The sequence below is a fragment of the Acomys minous genome, assembly GCF_964271855.1.
Source record: "Acomys minous genome assembly, chromosome: 18".
In the NCBI taxonomy this organism is placed as follows: Eukaryota; Metazoa; Chordata; class Mammalia; order Rodentia; family Muridae; genus Acomys; species Acomys minous.
In genome coordinates, this window is record NC_140501.1 from 40,746,298 (window position 1) to 40,772,927 (window position 26,630).

General features: G+C 45.1%; 2 protein-coding genes across 2 annotated transcripts in view; both read right to left on the reverse strand.

The window, feature by feature from the left end:
• VWA8 (von Willebrand factor A domain containing 8) overlaps nucleotides 1-26,630 on the reverse strand; it is a 312,204-nt gene that overhangs the window by 40,733 nt on the left and 244,841 nt on the right. The gene's annotated exons all lie outside the window — the stretch shown is intronic.
• On the reverse strand, nucleotides 3,320-5,004 carry LOC311588973 (ubiquitin-conjugating enzyme E2 variant 1-like). The gene has a single exon (XM_084767143.1). It carries the CDS (start codon nucleotides 4,853-4,855, stop codon nucleotides 4,559-4,561), a length of 297 nt encoding a protein of 98 aa, XP_084623269.1. The 5' UTR covers nucleotides 4,856-5,004; the 3' UTR covers nucleotides 3,320-4,558.

Consider the following 26,630-nt stretch of genomic DNA (forward strand, 5'->3'; position numbering starts at 1 on the left):
TTTCATATGCTGCTGTTGGCTTAGCAACAATGAGAAGATGACCACCATCTGTTTTTATAAATTAACCTGCTCCTTCTACAATGATAATGCATGATAAAAATGCCCTTCTCTCCCGAGAGTGGTGGCGCACGCCTTTAGTCCCAGCACTCGGGAGGCAGAGGCAGGCGGATCGCTGTGAGTTTGAGGCCAGCCTGGTCTACAAAGCGAGTCCAGGACAGCCAAGGCTACAAGCCTACACAGAGAAACCCTGTCTCGAACCCCCCTTCCCTCCTAAAATGCCCTTCTCTTCCTAGTAGCTTCTGTGCGTCCCAACTTCCACCTCTGGCAAAGCAGTCAAGTTTGCATTTCATCTGTAGGCCTTGCCTGATTTGGAGTCACAACTGTTTTCACACACGATGACCTTCTGCCCTCTTATCTCTCAGCCCTCCCCAAAGCAGATTCTCAGCTTTTGATCACTAATAACCTCGCCCTTCACTGCTGCAGGTGCACGCTTGCCTGGTGTGCTGGAGGCCCTGGGTTGGGGTCCTACCACCTCCATTGTACAGCCTCCCAAAAAATTCATAATGACACTGGCACAGCAATTCCAGATACTGCAGTGGCCCACTCTTTTCAAACACCACAAAGCATTCATATGTTAAGTACTGTTATATTAACTGATAGTTCAGGTCTGTCTTTCTTTGCTGTCTGTCTGTCTGTCTCTCTTTTTCTTCTTCCTTTGATAGACCATCCTGGAATCCAAAAGCAAGCAGAGATAATACAGGAAGAGGATGGGGTGTGTGTGCAGGGGGCCAGCATGCATGCCTGTGACATTCTGGGTGAGCAGCAGTGGCTGGGCCCTCTTCTTTCCTGCAGAGCCCTATGTGCCTGCATGAAAGAATTCTGTTCTTTTCCTGTGGGATTTTCCAGATGAGCCACCGGCATTTTCCTCTTGACTCTAGACCCTTTGTTCACCTCCCCATCTCCTTCTTTCTCCTTCCTGATAAGCACTCCTAGGGGCTTTTGCAATTTTTAGTTGGGGCCTAAGTGATATGCTTGGTGCATATTTTAAAATGTCTGGAATTATAGCCCTAAATGCCCTTTCTCCATCTAGATATTTGGAATATACCCTATGTTATTTCTGTATCCCAGTTTACAGAATCTTTGGCACAGAACTTTCTCCCTAGGCCTCTTCACCAGGAGCCATTTCTGTGCAACAAAAATGCCCATCCTAATTAAAATGAGTAATATTTTACAGATCTCACAGAGTTGAACTAAAAGGTGCGAAGAAGCATTACCTTGCTTATATGCTACTGTATCTTTCATCCCCCGACAGTGTAGCCAAACAGGCCTAGTATGTAAAAGGTACCTAACAAAAAGCATCAGAGCTGCTCAGAGACAGAATTACAAGAGTTAGCTTTCTCCATATAATTTCAACTTATTTTAAAAAGCTCTCATGTAAATAGACAATGGGCTTTGTCCAGGCCTGTGTGCTGGAGCGTAACTGGAACATGGTAGGGCCACTGGCCAATAGACCATTTTCAAACAGGCAGGAAACACTCTTGCCTGGTGCTTCTCTGTGGTCCTTCGATTCAGAGCCTGCACATCCTCAGCTTGACTCATCCCTCTGGCCCAACTTCCCACTAGGCACCGGAGAGGCTTCCAGCTACAGCCCAGGAGTCCATGGAGAAGATCTCTCCACTTGCAATCAGGCCCAAACAAATGATCCTAATGGCTGCCAAAAATAAGACAGGGTTGCAAAACCCACTGCCAAAGCCATTTCTCATTTAACTCTGAGTACCGTGCTTCTTCTCTCTCTAAATTCAAATAGGAATAACAGATGGAGAAGTTTTCAGAAAACCTGGAAATAGAGAATGGAAGGTGATGGAGTTAATATGATTTTTGTGGGCTTTACTTAAAAATAAACCTTTGAGAGGAACCAGATGTTTTCGTCATTGAGTGCAGGTAAGTGCCAAAAAACTGAACATTAATACCTCACAAATAATTGGCACAGCTACAGTTTACTTGCACAGAAATGCTTCCGTCCGGCTGCCATTCCGCAGGAGGACAGCCAGTATTTTCAACAGCCACAAAAACAACATGCTAGCTAAATTCTGAGACACAAGGGGCGGGGCAAACCATCAGTTCTTTATATATCCCACATCTTCTATTTTTGCCTGATATTTTTAACAGCTTTCAAAAAGTTGACATCCAACACCATCGGCCTCCAAAGTCAAGGTAAAGAGTAGTCACGCAAGGTCACCTCAAATACGGCAAAGGCTGTCAATGTTTCTGCTCTGCAATAGTAAGGTGGCCCTGGCAGTAGACACTTAGTGGCCTGCACTATTATAGAAACCATGATGCCCTGTAGTATTTCCTGGCTAGGTGACTCCAGTTTCGGATTAGGTTTTCTTCAGAACAGAAGGCAGAAAGAATAGCTGCTCCACTCTCCATAGCAGTCTTGTGAGGTGCCAAGGGCAGCCAGGAAAGAGAAGGGTGATTGAAAAAGCCATTCCTACTCACAAGCAACAGGTGGTTTTGATACGACCCAGTGTCTAGAAAAACTTGGAAGCAGCCACAGATCTATGCACAAGAGCAGTTAGCATGGGGCATTCATTTCTGAAAGCAGGGACACTACGAAAACGAGAACGGGCAGGCTATTACTACAGAGTCCCTGTGGGGAGGTGTTCCTAGTGACAAACTTGGCAACTGACCTTCTGTTTTCTGTTTCTACTGAAGCTGTGTTAGGCTACTGCCATCCTTTCTTTTAGGTACACTATGATGGCTCACCATCTCAGGCTGTGAACACGTTTACCAAACCCCTGCCTGCTGTGCTTACTCCTGACTTCTCCCAACTTCCTCTAGGTACCCAGAGTCCTTATAAAACCACATAGTGACACCCAGAGATACCAGTCTTCCTCTTTCCCACAGGTTCAGCATGGTGACTTGGACGCTCTTTCATGGCCACCGTGGGTCAGATCGATCCATCAGAATATCACATCCCAGCGAGACGAGCAGCAACAGGACTAGGCTGGCTGCACAGCTCAGGGGTAGGGAGCATTTGCGGTTTGGTGCTCAATGCTCATGGGGTGAGGGAGTCTTACCCACTGCTTCAGTGGCTCAAAGCAGCACCCAGGACATGTGCAAAAGTTACAGATTAAGTAACAGCAACAGACACTTTTATTATAGCATACTTACACATGCATTTAGTATATACCCCCACACATTGTATGTGCTTCCGTGTACATGGAGGTCAGAGGTCATGGGTGTCATTCCTTAGATGCAATCTACCTTGTTGTTGTTTTTTTTTCTTTTTCTTTTTCTTTTTTTTGCAACACAACGAATTGCCTTTATTTCGGTATGCATCCACATTTCAACATTTAGTGGTCCTGAACAGAGTGGGGAACGTGGCAATGAGCCAGGAGGTCAGGCCCACTGGTCTGCAACACGGTGACTCAAGAGCTCCTCCGAGTCCCTGCCGAGGGTCTGAGGAGCAACACTGAAACCTGAGTCCGCAGGGTCAGGGCCTTGAGTTCCCGTTGTCAGCCTCCACATCAGACCCTATGGGTGGCCAGGGTGATACAGAGCCCTGTTCAAACCTCTTCAATGTGTAAAAGCAAATCGATTATGGGAAAAGGAACCAGCTCAGAACCGTGTGCACGCAGGACTCTCTGCACGGCCTTTCTTTAGGCGGAACCACCGAGGACCCTGAGGGCTGGCGGGTCTGAGTCATCCCTGACTGCTCTGTTCACCTCGAGACCTGAGCTCACAGCTCATGGGCTGATGGTGGCGGCAGGGCCGAGGACCCGGCTCCCCCTTCCCAGGCTGGTGGCAAGTGAACGAGGGTGGTCCCGAGCTAAGTGAGGGAGGCCAGGCTCTTCCAATCTCATCTGATGGCTTTTGGCCACAGCAAGTGTTGGGTGGTAATGGGGAACAAGGGAGTTGAGGAGGGGGAAAGCAGCACCCCTTGATAAAGGTGGGGGAGACGGGAAGCCCTGAATTCCTCACCCACGGCCAATTTCAGAGGGAGGGGAGGATTACAATCTAAGCTCTGGCCAAGGGTGGGAGTAGAGAAGTGGGGACGATGGCTTGGATGGGGCATCACTTAAGACTTAAGAAAGCAGGGATGCAGCCAAAGCGCCCCAAGCCCAGCAATAGTCCTACGCCTGCCACCCACAGCCTTCCCATCTATTCTAAGGGCCACCACACAGCTGTGGTGGGAGGGCGGGGTGGGCAAAGGCAGACCCAGGCCACGTGCCAGCAGCAGGTGATTGTGTGACGTGTCTGTTCACAGTTGCGTTAGCTGTGCCCACCGCTCCCAGAGGAAACCGATTTCAACACACCTTCTTGATCCCAGAAGTTCAACCAGGCAGACAGCGGTTACACTCAACAGAAGATGGTACACAGCACAACTTAGGGATTTCAAACGGACAAGAAATTAGTATCAGAACAGTGTCTCAGGATGAAGTCTGAGTAGAGCTTCCTCTTCAGTACTTTGAGGTCTACAGATGTATCTAGAAAATTCACTACTGTGGAAAATGAAGACTTGGGTGGATGGGGAGGGGAGCCAGGGCCCTGGTGACTAGTTGCTGTAACACTGTCCTTCTGGCGGCTGTGGCAGCTTCATGTTTTCTTTTGACATCATCAAGCGTCGAAGTTCCTGCAGGATGACTTTGATGCTGTGGGAATTCTGCCACTTGGCCAGCACTGCTGTGGCTCTTGGGTCCACGCCGCTCATGTTGACTTTTGTTACAAATCTTACAGACGGGGGTGCTTCTGGGTATTTAGGCCCACATTCTATTTTAAGGCTGTATATTCGGTTTTCATAAATTGTTCTTGGAGGCCCAATTATCATCCCTGTCCATCTGGTAAGCGTCATGTCCTCGTCGTCCTCTAGCCCCCAGCTAACTGTGCCGTCGCCTACTCCTTTCTGGCCTTCTTCCAGCTCTTCCAACAGTCAGAAATTTCGAGGGACTTTTACTCCCGAGCCTGTGGTGGCTGCCATCTTGCGTCGCTGTCGCTCGAAAGCCGGCCGTTGTTTTTTTTTCTGAGACAGGGTCTCTCCTTGGTCTGGACCTCACTAACTAGGCTAGGCTGTTTTGTCTGTGAGCCTCAGTTATCCACCTGTCCTTCTGACATGGGTTCTGAGAATCAACCTCAGGTCCCCATACACGCACACGCAAGGGCCTTATACCAACAGCACCTGCTACATATACTTAAAAATATTTATTTATTTTATGCATGTGATTATTTTGCTTTTGTGTAATCATGTGCACCATTTATGTGCCTGGTGCCTGTGGAGGTCAGAAGAAAGTGTCAGATCCCTTGAAAGTAAGGTTATGGATGGCTGTGAGCCATCATGTGGGTGCTGAAAACTGAATCTGGGTCCTTTGTAAGAGCAACAAGTGGATCTCTGTGAGTTCGAAACCAGCCTGGTCTACAAAGGGAGTCTCGGACAGCCAGGGCTACACAGAGAAACCCTGTCTCAGAAAACAAGAACAAAAACAAAAAAGACGGACAATAATGACAATTGTAACAACAGGCTGCAATCAAACCATTACTCATGTACTTTGGGCAATTATTAAGTAAAATACCAGTACCTTGAACACAAGCACTGTAATACCACAATTGCCCTCGTGACAGGCAAGATGACTAAAGGACCTATAGGTAGCACAGACCCATGTCCTTGGTGGGACACAAGGGGACAGTGCAAGGCTTCTTGATGCTACCTGGGACAGAACAAAAATTAAAAACGTATGAAGTATTTACATCTGGTGTCTTTTATGCACTATTTTTGGGTCACAGAAAGCCAGCAAATGAAGCCATGAGTAACAACTATAGGCACCATTGCAGTTAGTACTAAGCATTGGCTATGAGTCAGACACTCTGCCCGATGAGGTAAAGCCCGATGAGATCTGGCTCTGTACATTGTGAAGTTTCAGCCAGGAGCAGGAGGGACCTGGACTCAATAAACAGTGTGGAGAGTGGGGGTAACGCGCCCTGCCAGGAGCCAGCACAGTAACAGGGGTAGGTGGAGCCAACTGGCAAGAGGTCAGGACTGGAAGAGGCAACACAAAGGCGATTCAATGAAGAGAGTCAGAAGGCACATTGGGCGACAATTCAGGAAGAAGGAGAAGGCAAATGCTGAGCTGAAAATGGGCTTGGAAGTTGACTGTATGCACGGGAGCCTTTTCCCTGGGTCCACACAGACCTGCTGTAGCACCTAGCATAGCCTACCTGCACACTAGGTACCACAGAGGTCGACAGAGAGGCGATGCCTCATCCAAACATCCATTCTGCTGAGCCAAACAACCCAGCTCAGCCCTTCCGTACAAATACAAACTTGTGTAGTTTAGCTCCAGTGACTTCAAAGTTGCTGTGAAGCAAGTACATGCCAGTCGCCTAGCAACCAGGTGACCCCAAGGTCAGTATTATTCTGCTACCCATGAGCTACGAAACATTGTACAAGATTCCAACTCCTTGAACATTTTAAAATCTCATCCTTTAGCCACTGCACAACACTCTTTAAAATTAGCTTGCACTAATAGAACAAAACAATGGGTTCGTTACGACATATGCATATAATGTCCTTTGATCACGGTTGCTGCTTACTCCCCATTTACTCATCTGACATGTAAAGCAAAGGCATCTGCACTTAGAGATTTCTTGTGGCTGTCTGAACAAAATGGCAACAAGTTGTGACGCCAGATAAAATGCATGAGTTCTCTGGACCAGCTTCTGAGTCCAAGGAATGAAGAGGCTATATTTTGACACTTAAAAAAAAAATCAAGATTGAACCCTTTCCCCCCCTATTTTCCATATATGTGATGGTGGCTTACCGCATGTCAAGCACCACCCAAATGTAAAATACAATGCGCAATAAGAGAGATGAGAGCGAACTCATTTGATTTTGTTTGGTGTTCATTTTTGTAAATTCCTATGACAATTTTACTTGTGCGTGTATTTTCTAACAACCCGAAACCATGAAAGTCAATAAATAAGTTACCTGGAAAGAATGTAGGGAAGTGGCCTAGGTGAGAAATGGGCGGTGAAGGAGCGCAGAAAGAAGTGGACAGGATAGGCCACGGGGAGCTGGAAAGGCTGAGGGACAGCACGGACAGGGCCAGAGAGGAAGATAACCCAAAAGGCACGCTGAATTCAGGAATAGCGGGGAGGAGGGAGGCAGTGGATGGAGGTCTGGAAGTAGAGCCAGTGCAGGCACACAAGGACTGATTGTTCAATTCTTCATCAGATTTATTTGTATTGTGTATTGTATGTCTGAATGTCTGTCTGCACGTGTGTATGTGTACCACATGCATGCCTGGTGCCTACGGAGGCCGGAAGAGGACATCAGATCCCCTGGAACTGGAGTTACAGATGGTTGTGAACCTCCGCGTGGGCGCTTTTCATCACCGAGCCATCTCCTCAGGTTCACTAGGAAGCACACCTAACCAGCCCTGCAGATGATGAATTTAAAGGAACAGACTAGGAGCTACGCAAAGCTAGAGTAAGGGGACCCTGCTCTGGGGGCTCCGTGACCACTCAGAGCAGCCAAATGCTGCCAGGATCATCATCTAGCAGAAGAGAGGGAAGATCCTGGGAAAGGAGCCACGCGGTAGAGTGGGGTGCCTGTCTAGGTGGAGGACAGGAAACGTCCAGACAGCTGTAGGAGGCTCTGGTGCTCTGACTGGGGAAGCTGAGGGACCTCCCTTCTGGTGACTTCTTTGTTCTGTGGGAAATATAAAGCTAGAGTACTGAGAACTTGTGTGTGTTAGGGGCGGGGGAGGGGGTGGTTCAGGACTTAAGAACATGCAGACTTCACAGAACTCCGTAAGAGACCGGGCTTTATATATGTGTGTAATAACACAAATGTATATGTTAAAAAGTAATTAATTAAAAACATTTCAAAAGGCATTTCCTATCTCAAAAGAAATTTCTGAAAATCTACATATGTTCCTTTAAATGGAGGCTTTGTGGAACATAGCTGTCTCTTTAGAGGTAAAGATAGCTTGCTGGATGTAAAAAGGAATTAGGTGAGGTCAGCACAGCAGAGCCTACGTTCTGGATGAATTCCAAGAAGCGGAGGTGAGGAAAGCCGCGTCAGTGGCCTTCCCAAAGGTGAGCCTGGTGTCTGACACAGCACGTGCTTTTGTTCCTGTGCACTCTCCCGGCACTCTGTCCCCACCGCCCTTTGGGCTTCAAGAGTCCCATCTGTCCAGGGCGCTTTATCGGCTGTTAACCTGTCCCCCCTGGTATGTATGGGTGGATGGGTGAAAAGATGCCCACAGCGCACAGCCCAGCTGCATACTGTGGCCTTTCATGGAGCACAACCTTTGCAATGCTTGCTGGGAGGACACAGGCTTTCCAGACCCTGAGGAGGACCAGCATGCATGATGTATCCCCCTGAGAACAAAGACTCTCAGATCCTAACAAGAGGGCGGCACCTCTGGAGTGCTGTGCTCCTCGTGTGGACTGTGGGCCTCGCTCTTCTGTTTTAGGGAGCCCAGTGAAGAAAATGCAAGGAAACGAAACAGCACTCCTCCCCGTGCTCCTATTCTTCTTAGATAACAAAAGACAGATAATTATCTAAAGTGTTTCTCAATATGAACACAATGGAAAGATGACCTTTTCATCTGCGCCTATCCACCGCGGCCAGCCGTATCATCAGCAGCCAGGCCATGGTCAGGCAGCTCCCCTGCCTGTCACTAACGCCGTAAATACAGAGAACTACTTTAACAGGCAGCCAGACCTGGATGGCTCACAGTCACCCCTAGGGAGTGATAAATGCTCCTGCTGGTAGACTTACATAAACCGAAATGCAATGAATTTTTCTTTTAAGATATTCCCCTTGCTCAATAAACTCGAGTGCTGTAAGCCTGAAGGATGGCTGGCCTGAGAAGGAAAATAAATCAACCTGGCAAGAAAAAGCAGTCGTTTGAAGTGTTGGTAGATTAGCCTAAATGTGGAGGGTATTGAATTCAGTGATTTAAAAATCACACGCTTGCTAGTTGAAAATCCCCACTTGTAGCTTTCTATGCTATTTATACAATGCACTTTTGGGGTAAGAAAGGGTAATGACGGGGTGAGTACGATCTAAGTATATTATATCCATGAATGAAAATGTCAAAAAACCTATTAATTTGCACAATTAATATATAATACTAAAAACCATGAGAAGCACTGTATGGCTTCCTTGGCAACGCAATGCTGGACCCCAGGTCTGGCTTCTGTCTCATCTGTCTGTATTCTAAAGAGAAGCCTCAGCAAACGTCAGTGTGGTGCTTTCTTCAGACCCACCTGTTGTCTCCTGACAAGAGCAAAGAAAAGCCACTCAGCCCAGCAGACTATCCCAACATAAATCAAAACTTACGCAAGCTTTTGGGAAGTGACATTTGAGCTTGTTGGATCAAAATATCCAAAGAATTGCTTGCTTTATTTTACTTAAGCAAAAACAATCAAGGACGACAATAGAGCCTGGCCCAGGGAAGAACCCGGGGAACTGTGAGGACTCCACCCACTCTGCCCAGACTCCCTGTCCAGTCGGCTATCACAGGCTACTTCCCTTCCCCAAGGCCTCGGCCTGCCCCTCCACCACAGGCAGGGAGGTCTTGGTCTTTAAGTACCTGCCTGCATAGAGCACTGGCAGGAAGCAAGACTGATGGTTGTAGGAAGGGTACAGGTGGAGAACAGGGCTAGGGCATTTTTGGGGAGGAAAGATGTACAACGAACACTGGAAGAGCACTAGTTCCTATACGGGAAAGCACGTTTTAAAAAAAGTTTATTTTCACCTCCCCCAACACACACACACACACACACACACACACACACACACACACACACACACACACACAGTGCAGGTGCCTGTAGAGGCCAGAAGAGGGCAGTACATCCTTTGAGCTGGAATTACACGTGGTTGTGAGTCCCCTGCCGTAGGTACTGGGAACTGAACTCAGGTCTTCTGGAAGAGTAGCAAGCTCTGTTAACAATTGAACCATTTTTCCAGCCCCTTCAAATCTTAAAAGCTAATGAATAAAACAACGGAAATAATAATTCTTTAAAGATAATTAAGTCCAAAGCAGTTAGACTCTCAATCTCTCTCTCTGTCTCTCTGTCTCTCTCAACTGATGATGTCTTAGATAAATCACTTTCAAATATCTTTAGAAGTGTAATGTTTGGGGCACCTGCTTCAAGCCATACATAGTAAGTGTGGAATTGGAGGAAACTCTGACCTTGCTTATATGTACTTCTGACAGTTACTGTAATGTCTGCCCACTGGAGAGGGGCTGGCACTGCTGTGATGGGGTATTACCCACGATTACCACTCAATCCTACTGTCCCGCGTGCCTAGGCAATCCCAGCCAGTGCCCGCTGTCTCAGTGTACTACCACCACCACCACCACCACCACCACCACCTACTCCTAATTTTGTTTATCATCAAATAATTTTATTCAGAGGCTTAGAGGTGATGGAGGGCTGGAGAGGTCAGTGAAATCTGATGTCCCTGGCAGGGCAAATCTCCCTGCTCCTATTATTAATAGTCCACCTAAGTGATTTTTGTCTTTTTTTAAAAAATTATTTTATTTATTTTTATTTTATGTGCATTGGTGCTTTGTCTGCATGTATGTCTGTGGGTGGCAGATTTTGGAGTTACAGACAGTTGTGAACGGCCACGTGGGTGCTGGGAATTGAACCCAGGTCCTCTGGAAGAATAGTCAGTGCTCCCAACTGCTGAGTCATCTCTCCAGCCCATGATTTTAATCTTTAGGTAACTGCATGCTAACTCTATGGCTGTTGGACATGTGAACACAGCTTAGTCCTTTGGAGGAGGGAACTGTGCTTTTTGGATACTGAATTAAACCTTGTTTCTTGGCAACAATCAACAGGGGCAACACTCTAATTTGTTTTTGTTTTGTTTTTTTATTTTTCGATACAGGGTCTCTCTGTGTAGCCCTGGCTGTCCTGGACTCCCTTTGTAGACCAGGCTGGCCTTGACCTCACAGTGATCCACCTGCCTCTGCTAGGATTAAAGGCATGTGCCACCACACCCGGCCTAACATTCTAATTTGTTAGAAGAAGTGAGAGACTAGGAATTGAAGGACTCAGGTAATTGTACAAATATAACTCTTTTTTATGACTAGGCCCAAGTTTCTGTCTTCCAGAGTTTTGTTAATAAATTCCCGAAAAATCCATAGTCCTTGGGCAACCAATCAGGAGCAGCTAGAACACCTGGCTTGAGGAAGATACGGTTGCTTAGCTACTGGCTTGAAAAAGGCCCTAACTCCTGATCAGAGTCACGTAGCCTCCTTGGGCACTCTAACAAAAATCAGATTGGCCCCTGGGTGTGGTGGTGCACACCTTTAATCCCAGCCCTCAGGAGGCAGAGGCAGGCAGATCACTGTGAGTTCGAGGCCAGCCTGGTCTACAAAGTAAGTCTAGGTCAGCCAAGGCTACACAGAGAAACCCTGTCTCAAAAAACAAAAAACAAAAAATCAGATAGCCCAGTGGGCTCTGGCCAATCTCAGTCAAGGTCACATAGCCACAGTAGGGGCTCCCCTTTCTGGATTTTAAAAGAGGCCTGCACATTCCCCTTGAGGTTATTGCCATTTTGTCTGAGCAGTCAACCCCAGCATGCTGGAATAAAGACTCTTTGCTTTCGCATATGACTTCAGACTCCTGGTGGTCTTTGGGGGGGCGGGTCTCGTGATCTGGGCACAACAGAGTTAGACTACCTGGAAGGCAGGGGCAGAGGTAAAGGCTACGTAATAGGGATGGTGAGCTTCCAAGATAGCTGGCTGCTTCTGTAGCCTCCTGACTTGAAACAAAACTTGGCATCTTAAAACAAAGGCCTTGTAGGCTTTTGTCTCCCACCCTCCAGTTCAAGGCTGGATCAGGACATGGTACACAACAGTTGTAGGCCAATCCACTATCCTATCGCTCTTCAAAGTGACCAGCCCTCAGTTAAGGGAGGAAAACTCTGCAGACACTCAGAAGCCCCAGTCCTTGAGAAGAGACTGGATTTTTTGGCTTCTGCTTTGTAGATGGTCTTTCTTTCTGTGTGTGCTGCGTGTGTGTGTTTCCTCACCCCAACAATCACTGTCTTACGCTGCTGTTGGCAGTGCCTGAGATTTCTCCACTGCTGTGTGTTATGCTTGAGATTTTTCCTGTGTTTTAATTCTTTAGCTGACAGGGTAAGTGAACCTGACGGAGACCCCTGGGCTGTATCAGAAGCATGCATGCTTACTTAGAAAATGTGTTTATTCCAAATCCAAATCAACAGTTTCTTCAATTCAGATTATTTTGAGTTAAATGAATTAAAACAAATTTAAGATCGAGAGAGAGAGAGAGAGAGAGAGAGAGAGAGAGAGAGAGAATGAATATATATACATGTGGAGGCCAGAGGCTAATGTCAGGTGCCTTCTGGAGTTATCTCTCCCCTCTCTTGTTTCTTTGACGGTGGGTCTTGGCGATTTGGCTAGGGTGGCTGCCCAGCAAGCTCCCTTGTATCCTTAATGCTCCCATCACCTTCTGCACAACTTTCATCTTCTCTGATGCCCTGCCCTTTCATCTTGGGAACAAGTCATTGGCTTCACATTCCTCTTCTAGCAAATGGATCTACATTTTCATTCCTGGTCTCATCCTTTTTGTGAAGTGTGGGCCCCCTTTTCCTGATGCTAGTCTAACCTGGCCTCCCAGTGACTGTCAGGTGCCAGGATCATGATTCCATTTTGCTTGTGTTCTCAACAGTGAGGAAAGATGCCAAAGGCTTCTGTCTTTGAATAGCTGGCTCTGACTACAGTGTCTGGTACATAGTAGATGCCCAACAAATGCCATTGAGTGAATGGCTAGTGCATGGGACTGAAGCTTCCTCCTCTCCAGCTCCAGCTATATTTCTTTCCATGTATCACTTCCACTCTAGTTCTGGTCACGTGTGTGTGCACACGCGTGTGCGTGTTGAAGTCCACACACTGCAGGATGATCATGCTTGTGGAAGCAGCCTAAAGAAAGTAGCTTTTGGGACTGTTCCTAAAGTGCTTGATGTTTAAGCATGAGGACCAGAGTGCACATCCCAGCACCCACATACAGTTGACCAACTATGGTGGCTGTCTGTAATTCCAGTATGTGGGAGGCAGAGACAGAAGATCCCTGCAACAAAGTGCCTGGCCAGACTAGCCAAATTGTTGAGTTGTGGGCTCAACTGGGAGACCTTGCCTCAGTATATAAGGTAGATCAAAGTAGACACCAAACGTTAACCGCTGGACTCTATACACAAGTATATACACATGTGAACATACATATACAAATTCATGTACATAGCACACACACATGCACACACAGGCACACATACAGAGACGCACACATAGAGAAAGCGGCTTTTATTTTATATTTTATATTTTTCTTCTAGCTGGTTTGTCTAGAAGGGGTTGCATTTGTACTCCATCCTTCTACTCGGAAGTCTTTTTTCTCATTTCATGTAGTGCTCATGTGTGCTGGAAGAGGCTCTAGGGGCTGGCACTCCTACACATTATAAATAAAATTTTGGCAAAAGTAATTCTAGAGAATCAATTATCTAGAAACGAATAAATCTACATATACCTTTCTACTTCTTTCTGCAGGCAAAACTCAACTTCTTCCTTCTGTAAGTCCACATAGATAAATGTCATCAAATCTTGATGAGTATGCGTTATTATGCATTACATTAAAGCAAGATTTTCCCAAGGATTTGAGGTATAAGCCTTGGGAATATCCTTGGAAGGTCTTGAAGAGATTTTCCTCTAGTCTGTAAATGAAACCTAAGACAATGCAGAACAAATGGGAGCAGCCTGCCTGCTCATGGGCATTTTTTTTTGTCAAGTTCTCTAACAGACACATGTACTGCTGGTATTTAACAAAAATACTCTCTAACATGGTTAAAAGCATAGACATTGAGACTTGTGTGCTCAGAATTAAACCCTGGATCTTGACACATAATTAGGTAAGAATGGCAAAGGCACCTGTCTCACAGGTCACTGTAGGGACTAAAGGAAATTACACACAATCACTTGGAATAATGCTTGGGCACACCAAGGGTTATCTGGGCCATCCACTATTATTCTATTATCTCTAAGAGTAAAAAGTACAGCATAGTGTAAATTGTTAATTTTTCAGTAGACTTAAGTTAGATATTTATCATTAGCACTTGGAAAATAAGTCAGGATTTTAATCAAGAATGTTTTGTGAAATTTGGGTTATATAAAATTCCACGCTGTCTAAATCCTTTAAACTCATGACCTCACTTGGAAAGTTCAGTGTTGCTGCAGATATTATAAACACCGAACTGGTGCTTCCTAAGTTGGGCAGCTGGGCCCAGACTGTGGCGGGGCCTCTTCTGTGGCTCTGCAGCTGGAATGAGAGCTTCCTTATGTTAGATTTTCTGAAAATATGTCTGCTCTCAGTGTCAAAAGACAAGGCATGAGGGGGGGACTTGAAATGTTTGCAGTGAGGAACAGTACACATGACCGCTCCAAGCAAGACTCGGAAGAAAAATATATCTTTAGAAAATGAAAGGAAATATGTTCAAGTGCTGAGGGAAAGACAGGTTTGATTTGTTTGTTTGTTTATCTACAAATTCCAAATTCAAGTTTGCACTTCAATGTCTTTGACTTGTTTTCTTGTCAACTTAAAAATATTTTAAGTCAGATAATACCAGATGTGAAATTTCTTATTTATTTCTTTATTTCTTGCCATGCATCTAAAAGAAAGAAAACATGTTCCCAACATGTAAAGAAGAGAATGTGCATGTTTTCCCTCTCATATAAGCTTTTAGGAGAAGCTTCTTGTTTTCCACTTGTAGAACTGGCTGCTGAGGAGCATGCTGTCAGTCATTAGCTAGCTCCTTCAGGCCATGGGGCCTGCTGCTGAGCACCAGCCACGGCCCAGGCTGTGCCCAGCACAGCGCCCCATTTACAGTCTAGACACCTTATATAAACTGCTGCTAAGACCCACAGTTCTCTATACTGAGCACTGCTATCTCCACTTCGGAGGGCAGGGAAGTAAAACTCAGAGAAGAAAAGGCTCACTCACCACTACACAAGTCATTAAGCTAAGCCCAGTCCTCACCACTCTAAGAGCCAGGCTGAGCAGATTTGTTATGCCGCACTAGACTGGCTTTTGACAGAGAATATGTTCGCAAAAGCCCCAGAATTCTATGTTTTCTCAAATGCACTGTGGTTTAGGAAAAGCAAGAAATGTGTCTGAAGAGCATTATTGTCTTCCCCTTTAATTTAATGTGTCAGATGAACCGGGATTCATGCGCATCAGTAAGGAGGCATTGCGAAGGACCACTGTGGCCCCAGAGGCCCAGGGAAAGGTGCTGCTGACATAGAGGCTGAACTGGCTGTAGATCGGACAGTCATGAGCAGGACCTGGAGACTCAGTGCCGGCCTGTGGCTCTGCTCTGATATGGCGATTTCTTTGTCATAGGACACGGAGTATATGATTCCTCACAGGAAGTACTTTCTCATATAGTCTCAATGAGACCACTGGCCTGGGTCACAGGGGTGTTACAAGGAGGAGCAATGCTGCCAGGACAAGGTCTCTTCCCTTCCCCATTCCTGATAATGGCAGCACGGTACCATCCTGTACTTCTCAGTTACAGGGAGACATAATCCCATGGAAATACCTCAGGGCAATGGACCTGGGACCTAAATGCAGATGACATGCTTTTATGATACTTGGGAAAAATGTAAGTCGGCCTTTAGATAACTGGAGAGGGGTTTGACTAAGTGATCTCTAATGCACAGGTAACCCACGTCTGTAAATTTAGTAGGGCTAAACCAACATTAGCCACTCAAACACAGACAATAAACTTTCTTAAATACATCAGACTATGCCCATTTAAGAGGTTCTTTCTAAAAACAAAATTAAAAAAAAAAATCCAAAACAGTTATTTGAAACCACCACCCTGAATAAGTTCAGACACTCCTCTAATAGATGTTTAGTGGGTGCAAAATCAGTTTGGGGGATTGTGTTGGCCCCGGACATGTGGTGAGGAACAAACTGGCAATTCAGTAATAATCAAAGACTTTAGGTTCAGCTGGCTGAAGCCAGGCTCATTATAAAAGCTGGGAAAGGTGCTGACGCTGTCTTAGAGATCTGCGTAGTTGGCAGGAAGGGTCTCCCAAGGCCTCTCTACCACGTTGCTGTACCCCAGCACCCCGTGTGCAGCAGGTTTCCTGAGCCTGATTGCTACTAATTAGGGAGATAAAAAAAGATCCCCCTTTTTTAGTCTTGGGGAAAAAAAACCCACCACAATCTAAAGAATTTTTGGAAGCTTGAGTTATGATAATTATCTGGTTCAGGTTAAAAAAATTTTTTTTTCCTGTCACAACTAAGCTTTCTTTTCTCCTGGACAGTAATGGTGTTTCTGAAATAGCTCTTCCCTTGACATGACTGGGGAGGTGGGCATTATTTCCCCAGAAAAGTAAACAAGGGAATAAAAAACAAGGTGACTCAAAGGATGAGGAAGTATGTTTTTCTAGAGAACAAAAGATTCTTTCACAGTATGTCAAAGACTTAACTGTGGACTTTTCCTGAATGTAAACACTGTTCAAATGGCAAAAGGAATTTCATCTATGCCTATAAAAGGTCTCAAACAATAGTTCTTGCTTGAAGCTACATTTAGCACACAGTAAAACAACCTTTTCCTCAAATGCTCTGCCCACAGACCTGCAAAGTTTCATCATCCCAGGAGATGAACAATTCTAATTACTTGCAGAGGAGGCAACCACAGCCTGTGGCCGAGAGTGCTGCTGCAGGGAGCCGTCACAGTGAGGGACAGCAGAGGACAGACTTCAGGAGTAAGGACTGCTGAGCAACAGCTGTCAACAGCAGCCTGATGCTCCCCACTCGGTCACGGAGCAGAAGGCTCAACTGTTATCATCACAGAAGAGGAACATTAACATTTTACACCAAAAGGAACCATAGCAGGTTAAATGAAATATTTCCCTTTATTTATACATCTCTTTGTTGTAGTACATTAAAGTAGGCACTAATTAAATATTTAATAGAGCGATATGCCACTGACCCAAATTACATAATTTTTATAGAAACACCAAAGGTTTTTCCTTACTCATCTCAGATTTTGCAAGCATCTTACTTCGGTCACCATGTCAGCTCAAGTCTTACACAGCCAACCCTGGGGTTCTTCTCTATTGTGTAGTCCTAGGAAATTCTCTACAGAGAGTTTAACAATGGTGTCAGTGATTGTTTATGTTGGGGTGACCTTCTTTCTCGTTGAGAAGGTGTGTTGCTGTAGTTTCAGTTGTTGATTGCTGTACTGGCAGAATGCTGGCAGGATTGTGGTACTGTACTTTCTAGGGCCCATCTCCTGGTTTTTCTATTTGTAAATGCTTGTCCTTCCACACCTGCCCAAAAGATGAAGGCCAGGCAGCCTTAAGGCAATCAAAGAGATGGATCTTACTGCTGATTGGCTATAATAAAGAGCTGATGGCCAATAGTTGGGGCAGGAAGTACTAGGGCGGAACTTCCAGGCAGAGAGGGGGATGCAGGGAGCCTCAATCACACGTGGGAGAATTGAAAAAGGCATGACATAAAATGAACCATTGGTTTGGTTTTGGAAGATACTGTGTATAGCTTTGTTCCCTATGTGAGAGAAGTATGGCCCTCATGCATGTGCACACATGAACACAGACACACACAAACTTAAAAAGCCTGTTCCACAAAGAAAACTCATGACCACATAGTATCACCTCTAAGGTCTATCAAACATTAAGAAATTGAGGACTTTTTTTTTTTGATATGGAGAAGTTTCTTATATGATGATTGGGGAAGAAGGAAGGAGGAGTGAGAGAGAGAGAGAGAGAGAGAGAGAGAGAGAGAGAGAGAGAGAGAGAGAGAGAGAGAGAGAGAGAGAGAGAGAGAGAGATGAGGTAAGAGAGCAAGAGCTTGAGAACAATTCTTGATAAACTCTTCCAAAAAGAGAAAAGAGGCCATTTGTCAACTGACTGTGAGGCTAATATGACTCTGATGCCAAAACCAGAAAATGACATTATACTAAATGAATTGCATTAAAAAAAAAAGCACAGGCATGAAAATCTTTCAACAAAACTGAGCCCAGCACTATATATCACAACAGGATTAGGCATAATGACCAGGTGGGCTGTAAGCCTGGAATGAAAGGTTGAGCTTATGTATGAAAATATACTAATATAATTCACATTAATAGAACAAAGAGTAAAACTACATGATTATCTTAACAGATGCATAAATAGCATTTGAGAAATTCATGACAAAAATGTTCAACAAATGAGAAATGGATGAGAATTCAACAACCTGATAAAAGTCATGTATAACAATGCAAGGATAGCATGACAGCTGCCAGGTTAAAGAGTGAGGGCTTTCTCCCCACGGATGAAGAACAGATGAGGATGCTCCCAGCATGCCATGCAATGCTGTACTAGAGACTAAGGACTAGGAAAGAGCATAAAACAAAAGGCGTTCAGACTGGAAAGAAAGGAGCGCACGCACAGTCCTGAAGATGTGGAGAACCGGGAACCGCATGTACCGCGGTGGGTTTATAAACAGGACGGCTGTTTTGAAAGACAGTCTGCAACATCCCTCAAGAGTTAAATGTGGAATTTCCTTATGACGCAGCTACTAAACTCCAAGGTGCACGTGCAAAATAGCCAAAAAGCCTATGTCCATACAAGAGCATGCATACAAATGTTCATGGGCCCAAAGAAGAAATAATACACATGTTTATAAACGAACAACTAAAGTGAGGTATACCTATGCAATGGCATATTACTCAGAAATGAAATAAATTAATGTACTGAAGTATATTATAGCATGGATACACCTTAAAACGTTATAAGTGGATGAGCTTGCCACAAAGACCTACATAATATAGATTTTTATCTTTTATAAAACATCTAGAATTGGCAAATTCACCAAGAGAGGATGTGGGCTCATGGCTACCTGTAATGTTGTCATACAATTTCTGAAGGTTTCTTGTGAAGAATGACATGATTAAGCTACTAGCTACAATGACTGAACAGTTTAGCAGACCAGATTATAGGAGGAAAACTCTACACTGCAAATCTCCCTTGTCAACCAAGGGTTAGATATTTCTCTACTCATAAAAAAACTACTTTTCTCTACGTACTTGAGAACCTTAGCACCCCTAATCTGAAGAGCTGAAATTCTAAATCTGAACCTTTTGGAGAGCTGACTTGCTGCTGTGAGTAGAAAAGTCCATATTAGAACCCAGCAATGGGCAGTTAGTCCACTAGCAACACTGCCTGAAACTGCCTCAGGGACTGAAGCTCATGTGCAGATTTGAGTGCCACCCCCCAAGAAATCTCAGCACTTACACAAGAACCTGACATTTGTAACGCTTTCTGTCAGAAGCATTTCAGAAGGGAAACTGATCTGTCTAATAAATGCAAAGGAATAAATCGGGTTCCTTCTTACATTAGGTTACTGCGCTGGCTGGTTTTATGCCAAATTCACTCAAGCTATAGTAACCCGAGCGGAGTAAGCTGCTATGAGATAAGATCTGGCTGAAGGGATGTACTTACTGCCCCCCTCCTTCCAGAGACAGGGTCTCTCTGTGTAGCCTTGGCTGTCCTGGACTCACTCTGTAGACCAGGCTGGCCTTGAACTCACAGAGATCCACCTGCCTCTGCCTCCCGAGTGCTGGGATTACAGGTATGTGCCACTGCACCCAGGTGAAGGGCATTTTCTTAAGTAGTGATTTATGCTGCTATCCCTGGGCTGGTGGTCCTGGGTTCTGTAAGAAAGCTGACTGAGCAAGCTGTGGGGAGCAAGCCAGTAAGCAGCACCCCGCCATGGCCTCCGCATCAGCTCCTGTCTCCAGGTTCTTGCTCAGTTTGAGTTCCTGTCCTGACTTCCTTTGATAAAAAACAGTAAGGCAAATAAACCCTCTCCTCCTCAAGTTGCACTGGTTGTGGTATTTCATCACAGCAGTAGTAACCCTAACACAGTTAAGAGGTAAGTGGATAACCACTGTTTTGTTTTGTTTTGTTTTGTTTTGTGTGTGTGTGTGTGTGTGTGTGTGTGTGTGTGTGTGTGTGTGTGTGATAATGCTATGGTGAATAACTTGAATAGAAAAGATCTATGAACAGTTTGAATATGCTATTTGGATATTTAGTAACAATTTTTAAAACTTGCATTGCATAACTTCTACATAACTTCTACAGGTTTGTTGGTGGAGTGGTGGTGGTAGCTTTATAATGTACAGAGTTTGGGCTTCTAACAAATCACAGACATTTAGAGGTAGAAGAAAATACCAAATGCTTTATGCTCACACTGAGCTTCATTGCGTAGAAGGATGGCACTCTGCCAGCGGGAGCTCACACATGTTAGAAAATGATCATTACCAACAGAGCCTGCCTGTGCAGAAGTAGTTACAGGCACCTGACTCACAGGTTTTCATACAGGAGTCAAAAACTTATCAGTAGGAAAGAAAACAGCTGACAATGAAACTGCTCAGAAAGTCCTCTGCCACCCGAGTGAGGCGTGAGCTCATAGAAAAGGACGTTCATCCTCCAGGACACACCCGGGCATGTACTAGCTCTTCATAGGACCTCAAAGAAATTCAGTCAACATCTATTGATTCTACCACGTTCCAAGGCTCCACTGAGCACTAAGCAGGTGTCAGGCATGGAGGAAGCGCTGGGGGCACCAGCCTTTGGCCTTGGGAAGCCTGCCCTGTGATGCACCATGGTGAGAGATCACAGTGTGATCAGGCTGAAGGCTGCTGGGGTCACTAAGCGTGAGGAGACAAAGCGGTCCTTAGCTTTGAAGGCTGGGGCACAGCAGTGGGTGTAGAGTGAAGGCACGTAGCCTAGGGTGCATGTTTCAGGGCGGACAGAGAGTGGCCTGGCTCCATCATTCTCATTTTTCTTAGGACTAAAGAATCTTGCTTTATCATTCATAAAATGCAGAAGATACTGAAAAAAAAAAAACCACTACTCTGGGCCAGATTAGATTTTTTCCTCCAACAATGAATACAGTTAAGTTATTTATTACTATGACTCAAACAGCTTATAAGTGTGTTCGATATAATCTGTGGAGAAAAATAACATTAAAATTTTTTTCTTATACTGAGATAATGTTTGGAGAAATTTGTTAATTTTCTTTGTCTTCCCTTTCATCTCTCCTGACTCAAGTACATTCTGTTTTACCCTATCTTGGGAAGCAGGTGTACGCTGTCCATCTCTTTTGGTTTTGTATTTTAAACCAGAGTTCTCGCCTTTTTGTAAAGGAGAGATGGCACATGCTTCGCGCTTGGTGGGCCATGTGGTCAGTCTGTTACAACTTACCCAGCACTGCCCTTCTAATGCAAAGGAAGGCACAGGTAACTGTGTGAGCACAGCTATTATGTGGATACCAAAATCTGAACTTCATTTAATTTTCATGTGTCACTTGATACAACTCTTGATTTTTCTTTTTTTTTTAAAAAAGACATATTTATTTATTATGTATACAATGTTTTGCCTGAATATAATGCCTGCAGGCCAGAAGAAGACACCAGATCTAACTGTAGATGGTTGTAAGCCATCATGTGGTTGCTGGGAATTGAACTCAGGACCTTTGGAAGAACAGGCAGTGCTTTTAACCTCTGAGCCATCTCTCCAGCCCCTCTGATTTTTCAAATGCTAGAAATGTATAAAAACAAAAGAAAGTAAGAAAGAAAGATAAAAACCAAAAACCCTGTTTATCAGCCCTGTTTGACTTTGTTGCCTTCTTCTTGAGAGGTTCCCCCCTCACCCCAGTTTTTAAGACAAGGTTTCTCTGTATAGCTTTGGTTGTCCTGGACTCGTTTTGTAGACCAGGCTGGATGGAAACTCATAGCGATCTGCCTGCCTCCACCTCTGAGAGCACTGGGATTAAAGGTGTGTGCCACCAGAGACGTCTTATCTTGAGAGGCCAGTTGGCTAATCAACTAAGGCCAAACTGGATACTCATTTCCAGACACCACCACCAAAGTGCCCAATGCCTTGTTAACCTGAGACCCTCGTGGCCCGTGGCCCACACTTATATCATCAATACCATGCGTGTGTGTGCACAATCAAACTCTCTGACAGTGCAAACTCTCTGACAGTGGCACCTCTGCTTATACTCACTTTTCAGCCCGAGGGCAGCTCTATGGTGAAGAGGAATAAAAACAAGGTGTGGTGGTTAGAACCATCAACAGGACAGGATCTAGGCAGTGGCTGCCACCCTTTAATGCAGTTCCTCATGGTGTGGTGACCCTCGGCCATATTATTCCATTGCTACTTCATAATTCTAATATTGCTACTGTTATGAATTGTAATGTAAATATCTGATATGCGATGCCCAAAGGGGTCGTGAATCTAGCATCCCTAGGGGCAAGCCTACTCTCCCCCTCTCAGGAGTCGACTTGATGTGGGTGACAGAAACCCCTAAAGCATGGCTTTTTGTCCCTTGTGGTTGGCATTTTGTTACCATCCTTAGATGTGCCCCAACCAACCAGTTTAGCCACCCATCCTAACAGCACAGCTAAGGGGCCCGGATATCTGTGAAACAGAAAAAGAGATGCGCTCAATGTGACTGCACTGGGAAGAGGGACAAAGAGCTGGCTGAACCTCTCCCAAGTCCATCTGCTTAACTACAATCCTACATACAATAAAAAACGACAAGCGCTGTTCAATCCTTGGGGCTCTAACACTGACTTGGCTGAGACAGCTGTGTTCTAAGCTCACTGACACCCTCTTGTGGTCAGCAGAAGTAATAGTTTTAGTCAAGTAAAAATCTGGAGCAATTTAAAAGTTAATGCTTAAATATGACAAGATGAGTAAGTGTCAAATAATAACATTTTAAAAGGTCATTATATTATCTTAGGCTCCAGCCTATGCTTAGAGGCAAAGATGTCTCCAAGCAGCTCTTTGATGAGACGGCTAGGTGATAGTAGATGCTTTTCTTGGGTCTTGCCTGTTATAATTAAGACTAATAGTCAACATACGTGGTAGCCACATTACCATCAATCTTTTACACTTTTTTCCAGCACTGTGACTGTTCTGAGACTCTCTGTATGTCTGGTTCCTGTAAGGATAAGAGCCCTATTTGGGGAGAGTCCGCTCTCCTGAAGCTTCTCCAGAATGTCGCCGTATCAAGCCCACAGAAGCCTTGGGAATGGAGGTGTGAGGACACCTAAGGGAGAAGCTGGCCAGCCTGTGGCTAAGTGAGCAACATGTTTAAGGATGCCTCTTTTGTATGCAAATGCTGACTTAGAGAAACAGTCAAGGACAACCAGAGCAGCAAAGCAATTAAGAGCAGCCTTACACCTCAGCCTCAACTGAGGCTGACCAAGGGGTCCTAACACACACGGAGTGGGAAGGAAGGGTCTCAACAGGAGGAACGGTGGGATAAGTCACCACGCAGCAGTAATGATTAACACAAGCAGAGAACGGCAAAACTAATGGGTGAATATTGACGAATAAGATAGTGACAGTTCTGAAACATATGCCACCATCTGTCCCTACTGACCACAAAGGGAAACAGCAGCAGCTTCAGGTGAAGTACTGGGGACAGAAGGCCTCTGCCTCAGGTTCAGTTAGCAGGACCACTTGTCAGTGCCAGACAGGGGCAAGGAAAAGGCACTGCCACTGTCAGTGATACTCCTGGGTCCCAAACCAGAGGGTGCTTTACAGAACAATAGGTTTCAAAGAAACAGTTAAGAAAGTCAGTAAAATGGGGAACTGGTGAGACAGAAGGACAGCAGAGAGCCACCCTCTTCAATTGCTTCCTTTTCTTACTGGATATCGGATCTGAGTGTGGTCTGGTGACAAGGCTGCCAGCTACCACACTGATTACTCTTACGTTCCTGAGTTGAGGTCTGGGTGTGGGTTATGCAGGACTGCGTGCCTGTGGCGGAAATACTCAAGTGTTTAGAGCTAACGGGATATGTATACCTTACTTTCAAGCAGCTAATAAAAAGAATAAATAAAAGCATATGTATCACACACAACACACAGAGGGATAAAATGGCTTTTAAAACGCAGTTAGAGTTTATAATAGTAAAAAAAAAAAAAAGATTAAATTACCAAAATGGCATAAAGCATAAACAGAATTTAAGCCTAAGGTTCTAACGACATAATGCTTATGCCAGCCCCACCTCCTGCCTCATTTTTATCAGAGATGTGTTTACGAACACAGATTTGCCTAACGGTTAACACAGATCAGAACATGTAGTGATAAACTTGGAGGTAAAAAATTCAAGATCTATTCTGTAAAGGAAATTCTATTGAAGTTTTAGAAAAATCACATACATAAATAAATATTAAAGTACACTTAAATATGCCACACATTCATCCATCTATCCATGCATGTGTGCATTAGCCATCTGCTCCGGAGCTGGGCACTGGTGAGAAATGAGCTATTTTCAGAATGGTTAAGTGAGCTCCTGTCATACTTTTTCTTTTTTTGGAGACAGGGTTTCTCTGTGTAGTCTTGGCTGTCTGGACTCACTTCTGTAGACCAGGTAGCCTCAAACTCACAGAGATCTGCTTGCCTCTGCCGTCTGGAATGCTGGGATTACGGATGTGCGCCACTGCCCCTGGCTCTCTGTCATACTTTTACAGCAAGCCCAAGCTTATACCCGCCACCAAGCCAGAGGCACAAGGGAGACATGCTACTGTTTTTAAACAGCTAAATAATCTAATCATGGGCTGTAAGAGAAGAAGAGTAAGAGAGCCACAGTTGCAATAGTGGGTCCTACTGTTAGTCAGGATGCACTTCTTCCACACTGTGGGCCTCTCCAAACTAGTCTGGGACACAGCAGTTACATCTTCATCAGTAGGAATTCAGTGTGGTTGAGGGGAGAGCAGGCAGTCGAACATGGTGCTCTCCCAGTGGGTTAACACAAGCCCTATGTAAGCATAAGATTTTCCGTGAGGGCTATAGGAGGGTGTCCTTTATGGGAGCATTGCCCAACCCACACCAGCAGTGTAGGATGTATTGAGTTTAACGACCTGACGTTCACTCCCAAAATAAAACATAGTGAGAATTACCCAGCTGTATGTAGCTCGTTCTGAGCCTCAGCTGGTAGAGTGCCTGGCAGGTATGAAGCCCTGAGCTTCACAGACAACACAGCACAAACCAGACACACAACTGTAACCCCAACACTTGGACATGTAAGTAGGAGGATCAAGTAGGTCTTCCCTGGCTAAATATTGTTTAACACCAGCTTGGGCTACATATAACTATGTACCAAAAAGAAAAATAGGGTTAACCTCACCAAACCGAAATGTATTCACAACAGTAAAGAAATAGTTGGCGAGTTTTACTCAAAATCCGGACTAGAAAGTCTTATAAGACCCCTGGTGCCATTTGATGGCAAATGAGTGTGTGAGAAGGGTGCTGCCCTGGAGGAAGACCTACATGTGGACCCCTCAGTGTGGGCTGCACACTGGGTTCTAGGAGACAGGAAATTACCATTTGTAGCTTATATCAGTGTGAACTGAACCAGTGCCCCTATTAAACATCATCTTACATTCAGTCTTCTTTTTCTTCTGAGACACGATTTTATGCAGCCCAGGCTAACCCCAAACTTGGTATGCAGCTGAGTGTGGCCTGGAATTCCAGATCCTTAGTCTATCCCTTAAGTCCTGGGAGTAGAATTGTGTTACCGCACGGAGCTATGCTTTTTTGTTTTTGTTTTGCTAAGATGGGATCCCCTTCTGTAGTCCAGGCTAGCCTCAGCTCCCTAGGCACCGAGCCACAGGTGTCTGCTTCTGTAGTCCAGGCTAGCCTCAGCTCCCTAGGCACTGAGCCACAGATGTCTGCTTCTGTAGATCAGGCTAGCCTCAGCTCCCTAGGCACTGAGCCACAGGTGTCTGCTTCTGTAGTCCAGGCTAGCCTCAGCTCCCTAGGCACCGAGCCACAGGTGTCTGCTTCTGTAGTCCAGGCTAGCCACAGCTCCCTAGGCACTGAGACACAGGTGTCTGCTTCCATACCTTCATCTTGCACATCCTTTGATTCCACAGTGAACCTGGGAACACATAGATAATAGCTTTTCTCTTCAAATGTGTGAGAAGTTACTGCTTTAACCAGCAGCCCAAACCTCCTATTTATTTATCCTATAAGATCATAAACGGGATGCAACAAAGCTGTACCATAAATCACAGCTACAGTCAACACGAAGGGCTCAATTCTCCTAAAATTATCTAGTTGAAAAAAATTTTTTTAATACAAATAAATTTTGAGGGCTATTGGGTAAAACAAAATAGTTTTCTTTACGGTGGGGATTCCCAACAGCAGTTATACTAACTGTAATTTCATCTCTAAGCATTTTCTCAGTTGTAGCGTCTTGCAATGGCTGTAACACAGGCTCCCCAGAGAACAACGTTCCTGTGAAGCTGTGTTCAGAAACAGCTGACTGCGCTCTTCCAGATATGCAGCTTTCCACTTGCCCAGGCATTCTTTTCTGCCTCTCTCCTTGCATCTAACAATCCCTATGGCTTTAAATGCAATTCCCTGACCAGGATTATAGCTCACACTAGCTTGAAGCTCTGGCCCCTAATTTCAAATGGCAGCAGAAATACTGTCACCCAAACCTTACCATCACTATGAACGCAGCATACTCAAATCAAAATGTTGGAACCCCATTT